The 22,499-nt window shown below is 41.0% G+C and overlaps 2 protein-coding genes across 4 annotated transcripts; one reads left to right on the top strand and one right to left on the bottom strand.

Moving 5' to 3' along the window:
• The first annotated feature begins 25 nt into the window (after positions 1–25).
• Positions 26–10,886, top strand: scpep1 (serine carboxypeptidase 1). The gene is made up of 13 exons (XM_020103663.2): positions 26–187; positions 1,506–1,645; positions 3,205–3,294; positions 3,605–3,760; positions 4,349–4,423; positions 5,412–5,484; positions 7,118–7,155; positions 7,252–7,380; positions 8,179–8,263; positions 9,176–9,289; positions 9,408–9,545; positions 9,633–9,796; positions 10,653–10,886. The coding sequence occupies exons 1-13, from the start codon at positions 133–135 to the stop codon at positions 10,713–10,715; spliced, it is 1,320 nt and encodes a 439-aa protein (XP_019959222.2). The 5' UTR covers positions 26–132; the 3' UTR covers positions 10,716–10,886.
• Positions 10,887–11,417: 531 nt separating this feature from the next.
• engase (endo-beta-N-acetylglucosaminidase) lies at positions 11,418–21,715 on the bottom strand. 3 transcript variants are annotated; one of them, XR_011241175.1, is made up of 15 exons: positions 21,522–21,713; positions 20,119–20,198; positions 19,799–20,000; positions 18,933–19,081; positions 18,664–18,818; positions 17,839–17,987; positions 17,576–17,747; positions 17,377–17,483; positions 17,127–17,238; positions 15,698–15,885; positions 15,451–15,587; positions 14,516–14,615; positions 14,274–14,385; positions 13,175–13,752; positions 11,418–12,183 (listed from the first exon to the last, which is right to left on the bottom strand). XR_011241175.1 is itself a non-coding variant. In XM_020103671.2 (15 exons), the coding sequence occupies exons 1-15, from the start codon at positions 21,623–21,625 to the stop codon at positions 13,351–13,353; spliced, it is 2,265 nt and encodes a 754-aa protein (XP_019959230.2). In that variant the 5' UTR covers positions 21,626–21,715; the 3' UTR covers positions 11,418–13,350. The 3 variants fall into 3 exon arrangements, 2 of the variants coding, with proteins under 2 accessions (XP_019959230.2, XP_019959231.2); XM_020103671.2 differs by adding an exon at positions 20,570–20,665 and having other exon boundaries at positions 11,418–13,752; positions 21,522–21,715; XM_020103672.2 differs by having other exon boundaries at positions 11,418–13,752.
• Between the last annotated feature and the right edge of the window lie 784 nt (positions 21,716–22,499).

Here is a 22,499-nt window from a genome sequence, read left to right as displayed (position 1 = left end):
AGAAAAAAGGGGAGGGGACAAAGGGAGGCATCGATCAGCTGACTCCGGATGTGGTCACGTGATTTCTCGTCGTCATAAATCTGCACAGAGCAGTGCCACAAACACACACACACACACACACACACTTCAACAATGGTTGTGAGGTGGTCCTGGTCCTTGCTGGTCCTCACCGTCCTCGTCTGCAAAGGTAGGATCAGTGACCTCGAGGTCACATGTATGTTCTCTACGACTAAACTGACAAATGCTGTATTCCCGTTTGCCGACTGCGCTGAATGCGTAACGTGTAGTTTTCGCTCATTCATCTCACACGAGCTGCTTCACAAACTCTGGGCTGTGCCCCGTGTTACTGTGGAGCTGAGCTGATGGCTGCCTGCTGGTCTTCAAGTCTCCTGAGGTCGAAGGAGTCATCGGTGTGAGGAGACAGAGAGATCACACATGGCTTCATCCTCATCAGATACAAATCTAAACACTGTTCAGGCTCTGTGGACATGAACTCTCAGTTCCCCTGCACTGAAACATGACCATGCGTTATATTATTAGTATAGTACACTTTAAATACTTTACATGTTACATAAAAGGCATCAGGGCGAATTGTACCAGCAAAACAAAAAACTTTAAAAAGAAATGAAAGTTCCAGAGAATTGAAAATCTTTAAAATAAGAAGAGTAAATATTTGGTTAAACAAAGGGTTGTGATCAACCGGGAAGTGTTCAGCATTCATTTTAAGGAACTAAGAGTTGGAGCAGAGCTGGTTCTATGTAGGTGAACCATAATAAAGTGAAAGCTGCTTCTGCAGGTTAAGTTTTGACCCTAAGGAAAGAAAGCACACCTGTAAGTTTGTGACGTAGCAACAAACAAGACACACTCCTGTTGTTTTAATCATATAATTCTTCCAATGGCAGCAATGAGTATCACCATGATGGTTGTGTGGCTGGAAATACTTTTTGCATTTTTGGGGGGGATTAATAAAGTCTTTATAGTCTACACTGTTCTAACAGCTTTTCAGTTACTGCATCTACATGTTTAAATCAAGTTAGCAAATGCTTTTCATGCAAAACACCAAAATCAATTTGCTGTAGTCAAAGATCTATAAATTATGTCTTATCAGTTTGATACTTTAATCTTCTAAGTTTACATCTTAATAAGTTTATTTAAAAAAATAAAATAAAATCCAGCGTCTGGGATTTGTTCAGAAAATGAAAGTCTGTAAAATGATGAGATCTAGTGGACTGAATAAAATCTAACAGTGTAAATTTACTGACTCTCTTTACTATTTCTCTGCTGGTGGGAACACTTTCTGAGGTCACTGCATTTTATGTAAAAGGAGTCCAGCTGTATCATCTATTAGGAAATATCAAGTCTGCCAAGGAGTGAACTGTGCTGAACAAAATGTGGAGTACATTTACTGACTCTTTAACTCATGGTGGATATTAATCAGAGGCATCTATATCTATCTTATGAAAGAAACAGTGTGACTGAAGCCGATATCATTCAATCCTCTGCAGGGCTCTCCATCCCCCTGGAAGATAAAGAAGCATGGAACTATGTGGAGGTGAGAGAGGGGGCCCACATGTTCTGGTGGCTGTATTACGCTGACAGCCAGTCTGCTGGATACACAGACCTGCCTCTGGTCATGTGGCTGCAGGTAAGACCCACTTACGTCCTCAAATTTCGACTGTCGTCTTAAGAGAGTAGAGATTGTGTGTGTGTGTGTGTGTGTAAGTACAGCAAAGTGCTGTAGTGAACCCCCACGGCTACTTTTTGTTCTTATCCAAGTTGCATCTTTGGTGTTTAGCAAAGCAGCTGTATTGTACAACGCAGACATTTTTTTTTTTACACATGGAGCGATTTCCTGTGCGAGAGGAGCATGACTCACCCAGTGAACAGGTAGCAGCTCGATTTGAGATTACAAATACATAATCAAGCCACGGCTGCAAACTTGAATGTATTGAGTTTGGCAGATGTGAGCATTTACCAGCCAGGAGGTCTAATAAGAGATTAAAGTAAGTTGGATCATGGGAAATATATAATTTTTTTTAGCACCTGGAGGATGACTGATGCTCATCCCAAGTTAACTCTAAAAATATCTGTTGGTTGTGAGTGTGAATGACTAACAGCAGTGGTGCTTCTTTTTTTAACTAGAGAAGAGGAACTAACCAACGAAGCGGTTTAGAGCCAACATTCAAAAGTTCGAAAAATTTAACCAGTCTTTTTGGTAAAGGATTCACGGGTCTACATGAGGAAAGAAGAAGTCATTTTGGAAAAGAGCTGTGGACAGACAAAGCTATTTTGCATTAGCTTTGTCTAAATTACGTAAATTTCATTTGTAGAACACTTTATACAGACAGGAGTTATGTAGTGCTTTACAGGGCCAAAAGAGTTCAAAACAGAAAACTAACACACACTCTAAGAAGAGACAGACCTGGTAGACAAATCATCTGTTTAAACCACTATGTTTTCGAATGATTCCACAGAATCCACAAACCCTAAAGAAGTAGGTCTGCCGCTCTACGCCTGTGGGATATGTAATAGAGTGAAATGGTCAGATCTGAGAGACAGGGCAAATGAAACAGGGTGGAGTAGACCGGTTAGATGTGTCGGGGTCTGAAGGTGCAATAATTGAATGAGAATTTCAATCAGAATCTTGAGCCAGTGAAGAGGACTTAGTCTGGGTGTAATATAAGCCCTCGTGAGAAGTCTAGCGACGGGATTTTTAATTGCTTGTTGATGGTCGAGGACTGATTCACTGATGGGGGGAGGGGAAAGAACACTGCAGAAGTCATTACAGGAGAAAACGAAAGTGTGTGTATAAGCATCTTAAATCTGCGTGAGAGAAAACAGGTGGACTAGAGAGTGGGAGGCTGAGGAAATAAATCCTAGACTTTGTTTTATAAGAGGGACGATTTTATCTGAAGCAGCAATCAGAGCTTCTGTCCTATCTGTCAAGTTTATGGTGGGCCCATCTGGAATAGGTGTGTAACAGCCAAGAAGCTCAGATAACCTAAATGTCTCACTAGGCTTGAATGGTGGTGGGGGGGGGAGTTTGATATCATCTGCGGATAGGTGATAAACAGACAGTATTTGATGAGTAACAGTGTCTTTTTTCACTTCTAAAAACAACTGAATTTAATTATTAATCATTGGTGATAAAAACCTTTTGTTTTCGGCTGTTTATAACATTTCTTTGTGTCCATGTGTCTTTAGGGTGGACCAGGAGGATCAGGAAGTGGCTTTGGGAACTTTGAGGAGATCGGACCCTTGAACAGGGACCTAAAGCCCAGAAAGACGAGCTGGGTATGACTATTTTGGAACACTGCAGAGATTAAAACATCACTGTCTGTGAATTGTAATGTGTGGAAGTTCCCCTGGACTATGGAAGACGGTACAATCAGAGGTGTTGAAGGATTTTGACACGTCATAAAGATGCACATGCTTTTCTTTGGTTGAGTAATTTCCTTTGCATTGTCTTTAAAATCTTTGTTAACCTGAACTCTTTATTCCAAAGGATTCTTGTAACTGGAAGGTCTTGTATTGGAACAATGTTCCAATTGTTGAAATGACTTGAAAGCATGTTGATAAAGTGTGTGTGTGTTGTCTCTTTCAGGTGCAGGCAGCCAGTGTGTTATTTGTGGACAACCCTGTCGGCACTGGCTTTAGCTACACTGACTCGCCCGGTGGCTTTGCGACCAATGTGGCCACGATTGCCTCAGACATGCTGGTGCTGCTCAAACACTTCTTTTCAGAGAAGGCTGACTTCCAGGTATGTCGGCTCTTTGCTTCTCTGCAGTGTCAGGGTGTGGTATTGCATTTCAGTGGCATTATCTGCTTTCAAAAACCTATGGAGCTTGTGGCTAAAAGTGTAAACACAATCTACTTTGAATCCTCTTAACACACGCTGAATTAATCCAAATGTAAATCTCCTCGTCTGTCTGGCTTTTGATTTTTGCTGATAACAGCTTATCTGATTGCTGAGGACCTGAGTGCAGTGTAGACTGACGATTCACTTGAAACTGAAAATAAGGATATCAAATAATCAATGTTCTCTGACATCACAGCTGCTTGTTTCAGAAGGAAAGCTCTTAAACCAGTTTTACACTACCTGCTCAGTACCAAACAAATATTTCAGGAGATGCTAGAGACTAAAACCAGAGCTGAAAAGTGTAAATAATTAACTTGCATCCAGAAAAATCAATGCAAATTAATAATGTTTCCATATAATGCCGGAGTTGTGAATAGCAGAAACGGTTTGCAAGTTTAACACATTAACTGTGTTCACAAATTCTGATTTAAATTTAAACAAGCTAAAGGCTTTCTCTCTTTGAAGTGATGGTTATTGTCTTGTCTGCAGAGCGTCCCCTTTTACATCTTCTCTGAGTCATATGGGGGGAAGATGGCTGCTGCGATCTCGCTGGAACTCACCAAGGTGAGTTCACTGTATGTTGAGGCTGACAGGAGAGCATTACCCTCTCTGGCGTATACCCCCACCCCCCCTCAGGTTCACATGAGCTCACTGATAGCGGAGAGTCACTGTTCTCAAAGAACTGTCAAATGATGGATGAGCAGGCAAAAAAACGCTAACCCTACATTTAAAGGTCCAGTGTGTGAGATTTAGGTTAAAGGGATCTATTGGTAGAAATTTAATGTAGAATAATTCTCATGATGTTTTCACTAGTTCGTTTCATCTAAATTGTAGTTTTCTTTACCCCAGAAAAGGCCCTTTATATTTAAATACTTTATATTTACATGACCTCTCTATGGAGGCCACCATGGTTTTTACATTAGTCCAGACTGGACAAACTAAATTCTTTTTTACGATAACTGAAGGCTGTTCCTTTAAGTTGTTTGCTGGTCAACATTTGTTCTTGACTAGAAGAAGAGATAAACTTCGGTGTTGGTGACAAAAAATCCTCTACAAATATTTTCTTTACATTATTCTAAGACTTAGTTGAAAACTGTTCTGGAACAAATAACTACCTTAATGGGAAGTGGCTAATGCCTGCTTGAAAAAGATTCAGTTTTACTTTGTTATTAAGTGATATTGGGTGTAGCCTAAAGAGGAGGGGGGGGGCGATTCAATGTCTTTAAGGTAAAACTGCAAAATACAAAAGTGCCCTTTATTACTTTAGTAACATTCCCATAATCCCGTTGGTTAAATCCTGATATTGTTCCAGTAAAGTGAACGCCAGATAAAGTAACTAGCTCTGACATTCAGTTAGTATTTGATGGATTTTCATGGTTTCCAGTGAAGATCTATGAAGAGTTCTGATCTCTAGTGACACCTCATCTTCTCTTAAATACAGATTGTGCTTGTATATTGTCCATCTTTTTCATTTAGATGAGTTTCTCATAGAGAGAATAAACACGTTGGTCACCAGGTGCTCTGTTTTAATCCATGTCTCTTGTCTGTTCAGGCCATATCACAAGGAACAGTGAAATGTAACTTTGCTGGTGTGGCACTTGGGGACTCGTGGATTTCCCCAGTGGGTCAGTATCATTCAGTTTTTACTAGAGATGTTCAAATACAATTTTTCATTCCAGATACATTTCCAGAACCAGTGCATTTAAATACCAGCTGTATAACCCCATATGGAAGTGATGATCATTGTTGTGTGGCCTGGCTCAGGTTAAACCCTTTTTAAAAAACGATACATACAGAAAATGTATGCCATAGTAACTTGAAACTGAGGTCTTGCATATGGCAGATGTTAACGTTTTACTTGTGGGACTTTCCAGCATGACATATTTTCAAATTGCTGACATTTTAGGTCTGGCTAATGCTACACTTCTAGAAATCACTTCCTCTTCGCTCTAAAAACAGTACTTGAATCTTTGAATCTTGAATCTTGCCAGCAGCTATAGGCTAAAGATGTAGTATTGAATCGGAATGCAGATTTGCATACTCACCCATGAGCGACCTGGTATTTATGATACTGTTATTGGAACATCTCTGGTCTTTTCACCTGCACCATAGTACATGTTTCATGTTGAAAATAACTGCTAAAATGTTGCACGTCTGGATTATGGGACAGTCAAAATGCTCACAAACAGACAAATTCCATGTTTGTTACACAATCGCAAGACCCTTGTATGTTGATAGTTCGTTCTTTTAGCAGTTAAGTGAGTTTGCTAAGCATCAGCACAAGTTGAATTTACTGCAGGTCTCAATTACTTTCAAACCCATGGTGAAAGGTCCGTTGGGTAAGATTTAGGTGAAAGGGATCTATTGGCAGAAATTTAATATAAAATAACCCTAGTGATGTTTTCACTAGTGTGTTTCATCTAAATTGTATGAATTGTTTTCTTTACCCTAGAAAAGGCCCTTTATATGTAAATACTTATAATAACATCGAGGGGGTCCTCTCCATCAAGAGCACGTCCTCTCTACGTAGGCCGCCATGTTTTTTACGGTAGACCAAACCGGACAAACTAAAACCTTTTGAGTTTTTATGACAACTGAAGCTACCACAGCAACATGCAACTTCACCACTAGATGTCACTACATCCTACACACTGAACCTTTAAATTCAGTGGACTGTGGTGCTGTGGAGTCTGTCACAACACTACCAGGTAGATTTCTCTTTGTGAAATTCACTGTGATGAGCAACAGAAGGAAGACAAATTGAGAAAATGCACCACACAAGACCAGAGAATATCATAAACCTCAGAAAGGCTTGTGTTTTTAAAGTAGAGCAACAAACCGCAGCTGAAAAAAAAACTTCTGTGAATAACGGCAGGACATCTCTCCACAGTTTGTGTTTGACTGGTAACAGTAAAGTTAAAAAAGTAAAATAATGTATTCTCATGAATGAAGGCTCTACAGCTGTTTTTTTTTTTTATTTGGATATTTCATTGTTTTTAAACTAAATTATTTTTGGACTTTGGCTTAAAACTAAATCGTATTAAATGGACATGCTTTGTATTTTCTTAATATTTTAGTGATACTGACAAAAGTGTACCCAGGTTTGTGTGTTTTATATAACAGACCTGCTTTGTATATTATATATAATGATTGCTCTATATTATATTAGATCAGGGCCTCTTTTAAATAGACATGTGTTTTTATCTTGAACTTTTCTGTGGAGAACTGCTCACTGTGAGACTCGTGCTTCATCCACAGACTCTGTCATGACGTGGGGGCCGTACCTCTACACTACCGTAAGTAACTAACAGAGAGAGTTTTCCCTCTTAAAGGTGTATATCTGCTGTAATCGTCTGCTGAGTTTTGATGTAACTGTGGCCTCTGCTGTGCAGTCACTGCTGGATGATCGTGGCCTGACGGATGTCAACAGTGCAGCGGAGGAGGTGAAGCAAGCCGTGGAGCAGCAACAGTTTGAGAAGGCCACAGAGCTGTGGTCTATGACAGAGACTGTGGTGGAGCAGGTAGGTGCACTGACTCACCTCTACACTGCTTGATGCATTATGTGCACTTCACATGCAGGAAATTGTTAACTGTGTTTATCCTAACTTTCTGAGCCACTTTCAAAGGGCTCTTTGAGGGTTAAGACTTTTTTTGTTGTGATGGTTAAGGTAAGGGGCTAGGGAATGTATCATGCCAATGGGTGTCCTTACTAAGATAGAAGTACAAGGTTTTGTTTGAGTGTACTTTTTTTGTTACCCCCTGTTTGTCAAAGTAAAAATCACACAGTATGAACAAATGAAGTTACACAAATACTGTAGCTTTTAATGTTTTTTCTGACCTGCACTCTGTACACAAGTCTGCATTGGTCCACTGTTTTTGAGTGAAGTTAGTTTCCCCTAGAGACTTGTCACAAGTCTCTTAGTTTTCTCTCTTACAAATGTCTTCATCCTACAAGATGCTATATTTTTCAATAAGTGAGCTCTGGGGGTGTTTTTGTTCAGGACAGAGCCACAAGAGATGTTTCCTCCTCTGTCCAGTCTTTAAATGAAGTTCAGTCTTCATCTTAATGCTGGACAAGAGGATGGGGAAAAAACTGTAATGGCCAAAATGTTGAATTAAAATAATTCTGAGTGTCTCACTTTTGTATTAAAACTCAAAGAAAGCTCACAATCAGATGAGTTTACAAATAATTTCTTACCAGGGAACTTCAAACACTTACATTTTGATGTTGAGGTTTACACTTTTTAAAGTATCATGTCTACATTCTGTTGTCACAAACCAGGTCTCATGTAGGCTTTTTTTGTTTGTTTTCTTGTCAGAACACCAACGGAGTCAACTTCTACAACATCCTCACCCAGGACCCGGATGAGAAAGTCCGCTCTTCAGAAGGAGAGAACTTCATCGGTGAGAAGTTGTGTTAAGTTATCACATCCAATCACCAAACTCTAAAACTCAAGAGCAGCTAACTGGGTTAAATTAATGAAAGAACCTTCTTCTCCCCAAGTGTTAATGGAGTTAATGGATTTGAGAACCAATCTCTTTTTGTTTCTTGAGAAACTATGAACCTCCTCTGAACATCACACAGGTGTAACAATTGATAACGTCACAGCTGATCACTACCAAACCTTTCTGCTGCCGCAAAAGGGGACATTTCCTCCAAGTCCTTGTGGACAGTTTCTTCAAAATAGATTTAGTTTCTTTCACAATCTTTTTTGTCCTGATACTTCAGAACTTCATGTGAAGCTGATGTGACAAGAGATTAGATATATTATTATTTGTGAAACTTAACTAACCCTAGCTCTTCACAAGATGCTCCACATTCCTCATATAACCATCTGGTCTTCTGATATCTGTTCTCTTGCTGTTAGGGGCCATTTGGAGTTCAGTATGTTTCCTAAGAACACTTAAGGGGTTGGTGGACAACCTGCTCTACCTCTGAGCCACAGCCGCCCAATATTAAGACTCAATTTTCAAAATCTCAGATTTTTTTCCCCCTTTAGGTTGCCCTCATACTCTTTTAATAAGGAACATATTTGGGTCCACCCACAAAGGATCTTTAGGATCTTGTGTCTTCCATCTTACCTGAACCGGCATCACAAATAGAGCTTCAAAAAAATATCCAACAAAAAGTAAAAATAGAATTAAATCATGAGGCCCTGCAAAACTGACTGCTGCAGAATCCACAAGATGGAAGAGAGTCAAGGTTCCTGTCCTCTCTTTTGTTAGTTTCCTTGCTATGATGGCATGGCACAGAATCAAGGATTATTTGCATCATAATGTATTTCTTTATCAATATGTGTTTCTTCTTTGCACCAGCTCTGCAGACCCGGCGTCACATTCGCCCCCTCCACAGCCAATCACTGAGTGAGCTGATGAATGGACCTATCAGGAAGAAACTGGGCATCATTCCCCAGAATGTCACCTGGGGAGGTACTGTGTCTCTTAAGTTTTGTTTAATTTCACAAACACATATTCTAGACTCTGAATGTCTTGCCTCATTAAAAGCGTTCTTATCTTTCTTTCTTCTCCTGTCCTGCTATGTGTCCAGGCCAGGCAGAAGATGTGTTCAGCCACATGGCAGGAGACTTCATGAGGCCGGTGGTGGACATCGTCTCCCAGCTGCTGACCGCTGGAGTCAACGTCACTGTCTATAACGGACAGCTGGACCTCATCGTGGACACCATGGGTAACTACCTCAGATTATTATCCTGTTCTCAGCTCCAGTAACTGTTAGCCATCCAGGGCTGCCTCACGAATCAGCGTCTCATCTCAGGTCAAGAGCTGTGGGTGAAGCGGCTGAAGTGGGATGGGCTGCCAGGCTTCAACAAGCTGAGGTGGACCGCCCTAGACGACCCCATCTCCCCAGGCGTTACCGGAGCTTTCTACAAGACCTATAAGAACTTTGCCTTCTATTGGATTCTCAGAGCCGGTCACATGGTGAGATAATAGCTGCAGATGTGAAACATTGAAGTGCAAACTGGTTCTGGTACCACTTCAGAAAATGATCAGCAATTTAGGGACTTAATTGTACTTTGATGAAACATTGTCTGAGCCTTTGATGGCTTTAGCTTGCCCCCAAGCATGTCTGTGAGGAACCTTGGAGTTCTAGGACAGCCTTCTTCCACATGCGCAATATCCTGAAAAATTAGGAACATCCTGTCTCAAAAGGATGCTGAGAAACTAGCCCATGCTTTTGTTACCTCAAAACTGGATTATTGTAATTCTTTATTGTCAGGATGTCCCAGTAAGTCTGGGAAAAGCCTCCAGTTGGTCCAAAATGCTGCAGCCCAGTGCTGACGGGATCTAGAATGAGAGATCATATTACTCCTGTCTTAGCTTCTCTACATTGGCTCCCTGTAAAATACTATAGAATTTAATATATCTGCTCCTCACATATGCAAAGCCCTTAACAATCAAGCCCCTTCATATATCAAAGAGTTCAAAGCACTGTATGTTCCAATAAATCACTTGGCTCACTTGTGGTTCCTAAACATTCTCTCTTATCTCCCATCTTTAACTCCCACCTCTCCTTTTCTCTGCTCACCCCAACTGCTAGAAGCAGATGTCTTCCCACATATTTAATCTGGTTTCTAAAAGTGTCTTCCTGTTATGAAGAGGGTTTTTTTCCCTCTATGTTAGAAGGTCTCTACCTTAATATATTAAGTGCCTTGAGACAATGTATGCTGTGATTTGGCGCTATACAAAATGAATTGAATAAAAACAAATCCCTGAGTAAAAGTAACACAAGTCATAAAAATTGTACAAACACATTTTTCTCTTCCTGTTTGGGCAGATTCCCTCAGACCAGGGACCAATGGCATTACAGATGATGAAGATGATCACCCAGCAGCCCTGATCCACCCACCCTGAGGCCAGCTGGAATGGCTCTGACAATCACAAGCCTTTTTTTTTTATTTTAAATTGACTTTCTGCTAAACCAAATCAAAGATCTCACACCTACTTGATTATGACAAAGACCTGTGTAGATTTCAGCTATAACACCAATAAATACTGTTTGTTTTTTGTACACGCTGGCTTCATCTTTGGTGCAGTATTACACTTTTCAAATATGCTCTATTTATGCCCAAGTGGCCGGAGGCATTAAGGTCGTCCATCCGTTCCATTGTGGTGAACGTGATATCTCAAGAATGTCTTGAGGGATTCTTTTCCAGCATTTCTCTTTTTGATTTTGGGCCAACTAAAAGGATTTCTGTTTTATTTTTCATGAAGCTCTAGGAAATTATTGCCCATCTATGTATTTATTGCTGAAAGACATTTAATGATGGAGTGCAGAGTGTTATGATCATTTGGCTCAGCAGTAATGCACAGTCGTGTTTCAGCTGTGTCACTATGGAAACAAACATGATCTGCTCTGATGATGTCATCCAGTGGCAGCATGTACAGTGAGAATAAGAAGGGTCCAAGGCAGTTCCCCTGTGCAACCCTAAAACAGCTGTCATGTTTTTCAGACACTTGATCTCCAACGCTCACATAGAACTTCTTTAAAGTTCTTGAACTCCCTTAAATGTACACTGAACAAAAATATAAACGCCCCATGTCAAATATAAGAGTTTTATTAACATTTGGGTTACGCAATATATAAAGAAATTCAAAATTTATTTTCAGTAATTACTTATCTTCATATCGATGTTGATAACATCGTGGTATGGCCATTTGTAACAGATTGACAGTCCTTTGAACATGATAGGGGTCAGGTTGAGGAATTTGATTGTTCAATATCTTGTGTGTCCGCCAGCTGTGTCTCTCAGAGCACCACATCTTCTTCGCATGGAGTTGATCAAATTGAGTCGAGTCGTTCCTACGCTGGACAGCAGTGAGATCCAGACCACGGTGAGGGCGCCGAGCATTATTTTAGTATGTGCAGTTTCAGTGTGTTTGTTTTTCTTGAACGTTGGATCTTCAGCTTGAGGGAATCCCTTAAAATTTTGTACAAACTTTCACTTAGACTCTGATTCGATTTCAGTGGTCAAGGTCACGGTGGCTTCTTTTGATAAGTTGTCACTTGGACTCAAAGATAAAGTGATTACGTGTCAGAGGTCACAGTGACCTTATGTAAATCTGGAAAAAATAAATGTGTACACAGAAACTGCACTGGTTGGCGGAGGCATACAACAGCAATGCAGCAATTCCAACATTTACGATAAATATGAAAAAATGCATAATTTATGCACATTCCAGACCGTAAAGTCCATAGCTGTTTTACAAACACACTTTTCAGAGTTGGTTCCTCCTGCCCGGCTCAACCAATGACAGTCCTAATGCTGTCATGGAAATTATGCTCTAAAGCACAAATAAACACACCTCTACACAATCCAGCAGGGAAGGTGAGCACTTCCTCCTGACCACTGTGGCTTCTTGTGGGGTGTTTTTTTTTCCTCTCTTAGTCCCAAGAGTGTGGTCTTTCAGTTTGACAGCAGGATTTATTGATTTCACATTCACATTTTGTAATGCTTTTACTCAAAACCCTGCGCGTGCTTAGACTTCCTGCACTCCTGCTTCAGCTCTTCTCCTCACATTCTGTTGCTTCTGCGAAACATCAGATTTCTATGATGGTCTTGTTTTAGTTTTGAACACAGAAATCTCTTAACCCCCCCGTCCAGGCTGTTTCAAGCTTTTAACCACAGCCAACAAATTGATTAATTGTAAAGCCCTTCCTGGCAAGGCCCCTTGTTACACTAAAGAGCTTCATTTCTTGCAGTGCATTCAGACCCCTTTACATTTCCATATTGTAGCTTAAGTCAAAATCATTCAAATCAAATAATCCCATAACACATGATTCCTGTGATTAGAAAAAAAAGCAGAATTTTAGAGGTTATTTTTTTTGCATAAAGTAACATCTCATTGACGTAAGTCTTCAGACACTGACATCTTTGAGATGTTTCTACATCTTGACCGGAGTCCACCTGTGATCAGGTCAATTGATTGGAAATAATAAGGTCCCAAGGCTGCAAAAGCCAACCCATGATCTGAGATACAGGACTGTGTTGAGGCTTCTGGAGAAGGCTACAGGAAAAGTACAGCACTGAAGGCCCTCACACACACACACACACACACTGCTGCCATACTGAAGGCAAAATGTTTTTTTAATCTATTTTTTTTTTAAAACTATTTATTGCTTTTACTCTTGCTCCACACATGCATTTTTAAAAGCACTTTGTAATCTTGAGATCTTGGAAGGGGCAATACAAATTAAGTGATTAAACCTATTATCATGAGCGATGCAAGAAGGGTACTTAACTGACATCCAATATTGTTCTTACTGATTATAGTAGTATTTGTATTAGTATTGCGTACAATCGCATAAACATCAGGCCTGATTATACTATGAACTAATACAGAAAAGTTTCTTTGGTATATTTCCTTACAAGTAAAACAAAAAGATAGACAAATAGAAAGTTTTGCGAGTTCAGGCTTGCTTTCAACAAAAACATGATTCAGTCTGCCTGAATCTATATACTGTATATTTAAAGTCATTGCGTGACATCTGCTGTGTAGCTAAGGCTTCTTCTTCCCCACTGACTCTCTGGGACAAGGAAGCCCTTCCTGCTTACTGGCTCCACCACCAGTTCCAGCAAGCCAGGGGGCTTTGGCACCTCCAGCTCTGTTACCCTAAATAAATTGGAATATGCACGTCCCAACAGAACCAGCTGACCTGGAGGGATTCGGGGATCGGGTCCCCTCAACCGGCGCCAGTATACCCTGAAGTGCTGCACGGTCTTGGTCGCGTAATCCCAGTGCAGAGTGGCGTTGAGGAGCAGGCAAGGAGAGTTGGACTCTGGCAAGGTACTAACACCATTAAGCCACACCACATCGTAAATGCACAAACCCTGAACCAGCTCAGAGGGAACCTGCAGACTGGCTACATCCAGGAGCTTGCAGAGAGAGAAGAAGATGCAGACAGACAAGAACTATTAGAATGGGAGGAACTATCAGGTACCTGGTCAGGTAGGTCAAGAAGTCAATTATCAGCGTGAATCAAAGAACTAAGGGCAGAATTATGTGCACACCCTGAAAGGAAGTCAACTGAAGTTTAGGTGATGAAATGAGCTGAAGTGCACCACCTATAGTGTTGGCTAAAGCAAAAGTTGGAATAAATTCTGTTTGAAAAGTGGAACTTATGACAGTTACTACAGCTGACCACCTGATGAATGAAAGCCTTTGTATACATATACACATACACACATATATATATATATATATACACAAATATATATATCTAGAGAGAGAGAGATATTTTCCATATTTAAATCATCACAAAAATAAACATAAAAAAGTGTTGTTATTGTTATTAGTGTTATTATTATTATGGGAATTGTAACCCAATTCAGGTTGTCAGCTTTTATCTGCATCTCAAATAATGTAAATTGAACACAGTGGACTCCCATTGTCTCACCATAATCTCTCCCACCCTGCACGTAAAAGGTGTGTCCTTAAGGTCCCCCATCCGTTGGATGTTGACACCGACCTCTCTAAGAGTACAGCCACAAAGCTCCAACTGCAAACACCTGCACGTGGTAACATGAAGGGGAGAGACTGATCGGTTTACATTGAAATCCATCGGTTTCAAAGCTGCACCCAGAAACAACGTTTGAAATCTGATCTGATCAACATAACTGCTCTCAGTTAGTGTCTTACCTGATTGTCCAACCTTCTGGGTTCAAGTTTCCACACAGCTGAGAGAACAGGCTCACCAGCTGGTGGCCCTCATCCAATACCTCAGGCTGCACACTGGTGACTGCAAACATTAAACAAGTGCAGTAAATACTTGATGTAACTGAGTGAACATTGAACCCAGGGATGTAAGTGTGTTTGGGTTCAGGATTGTGTGGCAGCCAATGGAACCTACCAAGTATCAAACGTGGGTGCTAATATCTGAGTCTAATGTACCTGAAGCTGAAACGAGGTTGGATATACATTTTTTATATAGATTAAAAATTTTTTATTTTAATATTGTAATGCTCATTTGTATCATCTGCTCTAAGTACAAAGTCTACATGTCAACCTGATGAAGGTAGACTTCTAATTCATCTGAGTCAAGGATTAAATCCACACCCACACCATCTCTTACTTGATCTCCAAAGTGTAGCTTTCATCCTTTGCAATTCACCTTTTGTTCCACAAGGTTTTAAGGGGTAGCTACCACCTTTAACACTTAATTTCATTACGCTCAACCTACGTTTCAGTGCAGATGTTATTGAATGAACATCAGCCACAGCTCATGCTCTACTGCTGGGGTTGGTGGTCATCTTAACCAGTGAAAGATATGAAGTGCAGAGAAGACTATAAATAAGAATATTTATAACATTTGTCTTTGAAGCTTTTATTTCTCCTCATTCTCAGAGGTTTGAGGCATCCGGGTTTAAGAAAGTATTGGCAACAACATCCAAATGAAATCGGCAACCTTCAGACTGAGTAGGACTGAGGGTGATGAGTGAAATGAGTGATTCATAAATTGATAACCTTCAATGTAATTATTAGAAAATGATTAAAGCTGGCATTGACTCCAGCCCCCACAGATGGGTCTGTAGAGAATATGCAAGTGTAGACAATGGACAGTGTCAGGAACTCACGTTTGACATGGTGGTCGTCTGTGCTAAGACTGGCATCTGTTGTCTTCAGCTCCAGGGAGACACTGATCCCAGCAGATGGTTTATAGATGAGGCTCACCAGGATCTTGGATGGCAGGGGTACATTGAGGGAGAAGATGCTGAGAGACGCAGAACAGCGGCAAAGATACAACAGGTTGAATGAGCTTGTGTGTTTGGGGAGGTGGTGCTGCAAGATCACAACATGACAAGATGAGCAGAAAACACACACTTGGCAGAAACTGCAGATGTGTGAGAGGCAGGGATGAGGCCCTCGAGCAGCAGTGAGCAGCCTCCGTTCCAGGCGTCCTGTGGGCAGCCACGGCTCCTCACCCAGCCCGTGCCCTCCAGCTCCGCATGGTAGTACAAGGGTTGGATCTCCTGGGCAGCCAGGTTGAACCAGCTCCTTTCTGTCTCGTGCTGCAAACACATAATAATAAAAATATCAATAAACCTGACTCACATAGCGCATTTCAAAACATGGTATTTTGCAAGTTAAAATGAAAAAATCCTTTTTTGTGATTAAGTGGCATTTTATGTTTTATTCTTGAAAGGCAAAAGCTCACCATTCTTCTACATACATTACAACAATGATCTAATTCGGACTCTTACAACATCAGACTAATACAATGGTCTCATCAAGCTTACTGAATACACTTTGTGCTGATTAACTTTAAAATAATTGGCCTTTAACTGTAGCTTTGCGGTGCTATGTGATCATGTTATGCAACCATGTAACGTAGGATTTCCTGGAGCAGATCTCTCTTTTCCGTGAACTGCTATCATTCAAAGTGATTGTCTGGGCCACTTAAGAGCTATTAGACCACATGTGATTGGCTGTGTTGAATAATCAGCACTCCCTCTGATCTGTATTCTAGTCCAGCAAGCCTTTCTGCACTTTGTGCTGCTGCATCGTTAACTCAAACAGCAGATGTGCTCACACAACCTTTACACCAAAGATCAACTTCACTTTGCACTGGTCATTACACTTAACATAAACAAGGTGATCAAAAGGGGCTTTAGCCTTTTCACTGGACAAAACCCCGCTAACACATCTTGCTTTTGTCTGTAATGGGAATGAATACTATCAGCATTCACTCCCGGGTCAAATGACTCTGCAATAGACACTGGTTTTAATCAGCTCCGGCTCTGATCGACAGCGATGGAAAAACGACACCCGGGTGAACGGGCTAATTTGGCATGACAGCGAGTCAAGAGAGTGAATCAGTGAGTTCGTGAGATCGAAGATGATGCAATGGGAGAAACAAAAGAGATGCATGCTCCACCACTGACAATGGGAAAGGAATCAATTCCCTTTATCAGTAGGTTTACCTGCATTTACAAAAAAACGCATATAAGTACTTTGCTTAACTACCCAGATCCGCAGCTTAAAACAAGAAATGTTCAGTCCAGTCTTCACACTAAGAATATCTAATAATGAATATAACAATACAACACAGAGAGAAAAAGAATAAATCACTTCATTATTACGTTAATTAGAGCATTGTATCGTTTATGAATTCAAAGTTTTCTTTTCTAAATGCAGTTCATCTTGAATTGGAAGTGTGTTGAAGTATCTTTGAGAAGACTCAAGCGCACTGGCCTGAGCAACCAGTAATGTTAACATCATGTATTTTGCTCTTCCACCATTCCACAATTACCTTTCCTCTCCAGTAGAGAGCCTTCCCAAAGCCCTGGCAGAAGGAGGAGATGAAGGGGAGAGGTGAGGCTGGTCGGTGGATGTACAGGTTGTCTGACAAAAGAGCCCAGAACCTGCAGGAAGTTTAAAAACATCATATTCTTAATTCATTCATTCATTATTATATTATATACTATTTTAAATCAGCTTTCTTAATTCATTGGCGATTAATGAGTGTATTAAAGTCAGTGTAAATATTGTGCACAGCTCACATGTCCTGGTTATTGCGGAATTCAGTCTTATCATCGTGTGTCTCGTACACCCAGCCTGGAGCGAAGATGGCTGTAGAGAAGTTGTGCTTCCTGATCATGTCCAGGGCCTGAAGACAAACAGCACAAGAATATAAATACAGTTAATTGTCTGTGTGATTTATGCCTATTAATAAAAAGCCACCTTATCCAAAGGGTGTACCTTATTGGTTTCAAGCATTCCTCCAACCACGTTGCCTCGGCCAAACACGTCTACCCCGATATAGACGTCAGCCTCACGGCCCTGGATTCCGCTGTTTTCTTTCATCCCCTCCAGGTTCTCCTCTGTCCAGTTGTAGTTAGTGAAGAAACCATCACAAGCATCGAAAAATATCCTATTATGAGGAGTTTGAGGCAAAGTTTTGGATCAGTAAGTTAGTAATGAATCTTAACTAAGTTTTCAAACCATATAGAAATCCACTCTACCTATTGGACTGGTTGAGTTCATTCTGCCAAACCAGCTTTCCGCTCTCGATCACGCTGTCGTACCACAGCACCAGGCTGCCAGAGACTCGCTCGTGCATCTGGTCTGTCAGATAGCGCAGGAACAAAGGTGTGTTCTTCACCGCAACCTCCTGCAAGTAGAGGACAGCGTGCACAGTTTGTTCTTACTTCAGGGTTTGATACACTCTACGAGAATGCTAGCTTGAGTCAAATGTTTTTTTAAGAGGAAAAATAACAGGAGACTACAGGCATGCTTTTAGCTCTGTGATTGGCATATTCATAGTGCGAACAGACTTATGTTAACTAGTATGTGGAGAAGTATTGATAAAATCAAGTCAGTAGGATTCATCATCCTTAAAGGGTGAAGTGGTTTGATTGCCAAGTGATCTATACTGGCTGCAGTATAGATCATAAATCCCACCTCCTCTATGTTGATGGACGGGACAAGGACCAAATCAAAAAGAGAGAGAGTAAAAGCCAAATAACGTTTTCTCGAAGATGAACAGTTGTTTCTGTCATTGTAGTTAGTTCTTATCACACTGATATATGTTCAAATGTTCATTTTACCAGTAAGTTTGGCTTTAAATTGTTATTTATCATGATTGGTCAAATGCATGTATCAGCAGGACCTCACTACTGCAACGCCATCTTCCTGCAGAGACTCTGGCTGCAAATGCACAAGACAGTGGTGTTTGTATCTGGGATATTTTTGCTTAATTTCTGGATAGTGGGAGAAAGTGGGGACGCGTCGGCCATAAGCTAAAGCTATATGTGGTGGTGTGGTAGCACCAGAAGTCAATTACTCACATTGAGGGAATTCTCTATGTTAATGAGCCAGCCATCGAAGCCATAATAGCAGCTAATCTGGACTAGTTTATCAGCTACTGCCCGATACGACTCCTCATCTTTCAGGAAGGCATCACACACCGTGGCTCCATCAGTCCACTCTGTGATGAAAGTCCCTGGAAAGAAAGCCAATCACAGTGAAGATCGGAAACCCTGTCAAACTCTCACTGCATCTTGATCCTTGTGATATAAAAATTTAAAAATTCAGGAAGACTAAACTTTTCACTCACCTATAACGACGACTCCATGTTTATGCGCAGCATTGGTCCACACAGCAGGAGGAATTGTCACCAGCTTGTGCGTGAAGTAGTTAAAAATATCAATATACTGCCAGTGGTAGAAAGCATATGGAGCGTCGACACTTGTCCCCTGGACAAACCTCAACAACAGAAGACAGAACGGCATGGCATTATGGTTAATGAATGTGGCTGCAGGAACAAAATAAAACCTCCTAACCATTAGAAATAAATGATCATGTATGAATCATGGACCCAAAAGCTAAAACAAGCAACAAAATCCATCTGTTTAACAAGTATAATATTTATAGTCTTCATTAGTGGCTGTAGTTAGTTATATGGCTCATGTTACGATGACACAGTCAGAGTGCACCTAAGGGACAAATGCAAACGGACTTCACTGAGTCATAACTCATGACAGTGTGATGAGCTTCCACATGCAGCCTCCAAAGGCTGTGGCCCCTGAATTAGGACACAGACAAAAACCCACCAAATACTTAGTGTGGTTGTTGGGGAGAACAGTGGTCTAATCTAATGGAAAGTCTTCCCAGAAAGGCAGAGGCAATTATACACAAGTATTGCATCCGGGCATCCCCATACTTTGGGCCATGTAGTGTACAGTATACTCCCTAATTTAGGTATAGTGCCAAGTAGAGCCCCTAAATCCTGAAATATCCCTTCAGCTCACTGTGAACTGTGTAGAGTTTGTAAACTTGAGAAATGAGCTGAGAAGACATTTTGAGGTGATTTGAAGATCAGGCAGTGTCCTTTTCTGAATTCTCTATTTATAGTCGTCCACCTAGGCCAGAGAAAAGAATCCTATTTCCTTAGGGGCTAGTTATTTCCTTATAAATTCACACCTGTCATCTAGGTAGCCGCCCATCATATCATGAGACACCAGAGTCCGACGCGGGCTACTGGCCAGGGGAGGCTCCCGAGTTGCCAGAGGGACGACTGCCACATTGAAAGGGTTTGCCTCACTTCGTTTCCATGTCAGAATCTCCTCTAAAGTCTGAAGACCGCAGCTGATTGGTTCGGTGGTGTCAGTATCATAATGGTTTTCTAGAAGAGAATAGGAAATATCACGTTGAAGAACACTGAGAAGGTTCTTGATGTTTGGACATCAAGATATCAACTGCAGCTCAGATTTGATGAAGACGTGGTGATGTAGTCACCTAACCTGCTAGCTGCGAGGGTGTATACTTGACAACTTCATGGATGCTGCTTGAATCCATGGGTTGATCCAAACAAGAGTCCAACCTAGAGAAAGTAAAAGGTGGCAAAAAAAACAAATTAAGCAGTCATTTTTAAACAGATTTTTTTCCCACAGGCTACTTGATTTTTTGATGACACTTTCTCAGCATGAAGATCTTGCAGCGGTTCAGGGTTTATCACACACTGGGCAGGCAATTTACCTGGGGGCTCATGAAACGTGTTTCCTTTTGGTTAAAGCAAAAAAACTCTAAACAAGTGATAACTTATATATATAGATACACAGCAAATAATTCAAAGTGGAATAAAAGTGAGACAAAGTCTTAAATTAGACGACATAAAAATAAATTTTAGATTGAATATAATTGTCATGAGAACTTCCCCTCTATGTTTCGGCTCCCTGGAAGTTCAAACAATACCTTTGGCACATAGTGCTGGAAGGTAAAGCTAAGACAAGCCTTTCTCCACCCATCACAATGGTTGACCCGGGGCCTGCAATACCACTAAAACCGCCCCTGGAAGAAAGCCACTCATTCAGGAATGATGTGAGTTTATGACACAAGACAAGTTGAGGTTGTACTTCAGTGTGAATGCCACTGTGATCTGTCATGGTAGGAAAAGAACACTATGTTTAGCTCAAGTGTCCTGGTGAGACCTTTCAGTGAGACGTTACAGTGAGACCTTACAGTGAGGCCTAGTGAGACCTTGCAATGAAACCTTACAGTGAGACCTTACAGTGAGACCTTACAGTGAGACGTTACAGTGAGGCCTTACAGTGAGATGTTATAGTGAGACTTTGCAGTGAGACTTTACAATGAGATCTTACAGTGAGACTTTACATTGAGATCTTACAGTGAGACTTTACAATGAGATCTTACAGTGAGACTTTACAGTGAGGCCTTACAGTGAGACCTTGCAATGAAACCTTACAGTGAGACCTTAAAGTGAGACCTTAAAGTGAGACCTTTAATTGAGACCTTACAGTGAGACCTTAAAGTGACATCTTTCAGTAAGACTTTGCAGTGAGACTTTACAATGAGATCTTACAGTGAGACCTTACAATGAGATCTTACAGTGAGCTAGTGTGCAGCACCAGGACTCTAAAACTGATGCAGCTAAATGGAACTCAGCCATTATGAATGTCCGTATCAACAGATGTGATTGTTGATGTCATCGTGTCTGCTGGGAAACGAACTGTGGGACTGAACAGGTTCGTTTAGTGACATTTGTTGATCGTCGGCTACTTTTGTTTGCTGCTGTTCATGATAAAACATCTCATGACGAGTCTGCATCATTAAAACTAGAGAAGACTCTGACTCTGGCTCAGTGACAGTCTTGTGAGACCGGGAAGTAAGTGAGGAGCTACAGTACCGGCTGGGTTCCGGTGTGTCCTTCCCGCCGACACCATCGCTCTCCTCTCCGTCCTCTCGTCTGCTTTTCCCGGGAGTCTTGTTTCCTTCCGCAGTCACAGACATTTCTCCACATTCAGATGAAAATCGACGGACAAGGAAACCGAAAGGTGCCTGGGCAACGGCGAAGCCTTTCCGGCCGTAACCCTTCACAATAAAAGCACCATTTTCAATAAATAAAATTAGAGAAAAAAACAGAAAGATACAAACAAAGCTTGCTTGAACAGCATTCGACAATACTCATGTTGTGATTTATTAGATCAACATCACAAACTAAATCTGTTATGAAAATAACCCTTAACCATTGTTAAACCATTTTAAACGAAACAGCTTGAGATGAAGCCAAGTTATTAACCCATATTGCAGTGAACTTTATTCAGTAACCGTGTATATTTCTCTTGTTTGTTTGCACTCAGCTGCACATGAGAGAATGGACCGAGGCCAGCTGGACAAAGGACCCACTCTTTTGTTATTGTGCAGAACCAGACACTTTTATTTTGAAGAGATTGGTCCCTAGCAGGAAATTATGGAACAACAACACTGGGCACTGAGCCTTGTTCACTCAACAAAAAAGAAAGTACCCACTACTTGTTTTTCTTTAATACTAGTTAATTTAATACTTCATTTATGTACTTGTGACAAAATCATCATTACTCACAGGTCAGTAAATGTCATCTATCCATCCATTATCTACACAGGGGCAGATGGAGCCAATCCCAGCAGAGGCAGGGTAAACCCTGGACAGGTTGCCAGTGTATCACAGCGCCAACATACAGACAACCATTCACACTAACATTCCCAACCACGGTTAATTTAGAGTCTTCAGGAAGCTGGAGTACACAGAGAACACCAAATTCAAACCGGGAGACTTTCTGTGAGGCAAAAGCTAAACGCATCACAGGGACAGGCCTATTTTAGTTTGTGTATATTTGTTCTATTG

This window comes from Paralichthys olivaceus, chromosome 5 (genome assembly GCF_024713975.1).
Source record: "Paralichthys olivaceus isolate ysfri-2021 chromosome 5, ASM2471397v2, whole genome shotgun sequence".
In the NCBI taxonomy this organism is placed as follows: Eukaryota; Metazoa; Chordata; class Actinopteri; order Pleuronectiformes; family Paralichthyidae; genus Paralichthys; species Paralichthys olivaceus.
This window is presented reverse-complemented; position numbering and strand designations above follow the sequence as displayed.

Excerpts from the sequence above, each read along its gene's own strand:
- scpep1 (XM_020103663.2), top strand. The coding sequence starts at position 133 with ATGGTTGTGAGGTGGTCCTGGTCCTTGCTGGTCCTCACCGTCCTCGTC. Across the intron at positions 3,761-4,348 it reads CAGAGAAGGCTGACTTCCAG|AGCGTCCCCTTTTACATCTT; the intron begins GTATGTCGGCTC and ends TCTTGTCTGCAG. Across the intron at positions 7,156-7,251 it reads GGCCGTACCTCTACACTACC|TCACTGCTGGATGATCGTGG; the intron begins GTAAGTAACTAA and ends TCTGCTGTGCAG.
- engase (XM_020103671.2), bottom strand. The coding sequence starts at position 21,625 with ATGTCTGTGACTGCGGAAGGAAACAAGACTCCCGGGAAAAGCAGACGA. Across the intron at positions 20,666-21,521 it reads GACACACCGGAACCCAGCCG|GGGCGGTTTTAGTGGTATTG; the intron begins GTACTGTAGCTC and ends GCTTTCTTCCAG. Across the intron at positions 20,199-20,569 it reads TCCAGCACTATGTGCCAAAG|GTTGGACTCTTGTTTGGATC; the intron begins GTATTGTTTGAA and ends TACTTTCTCTAG.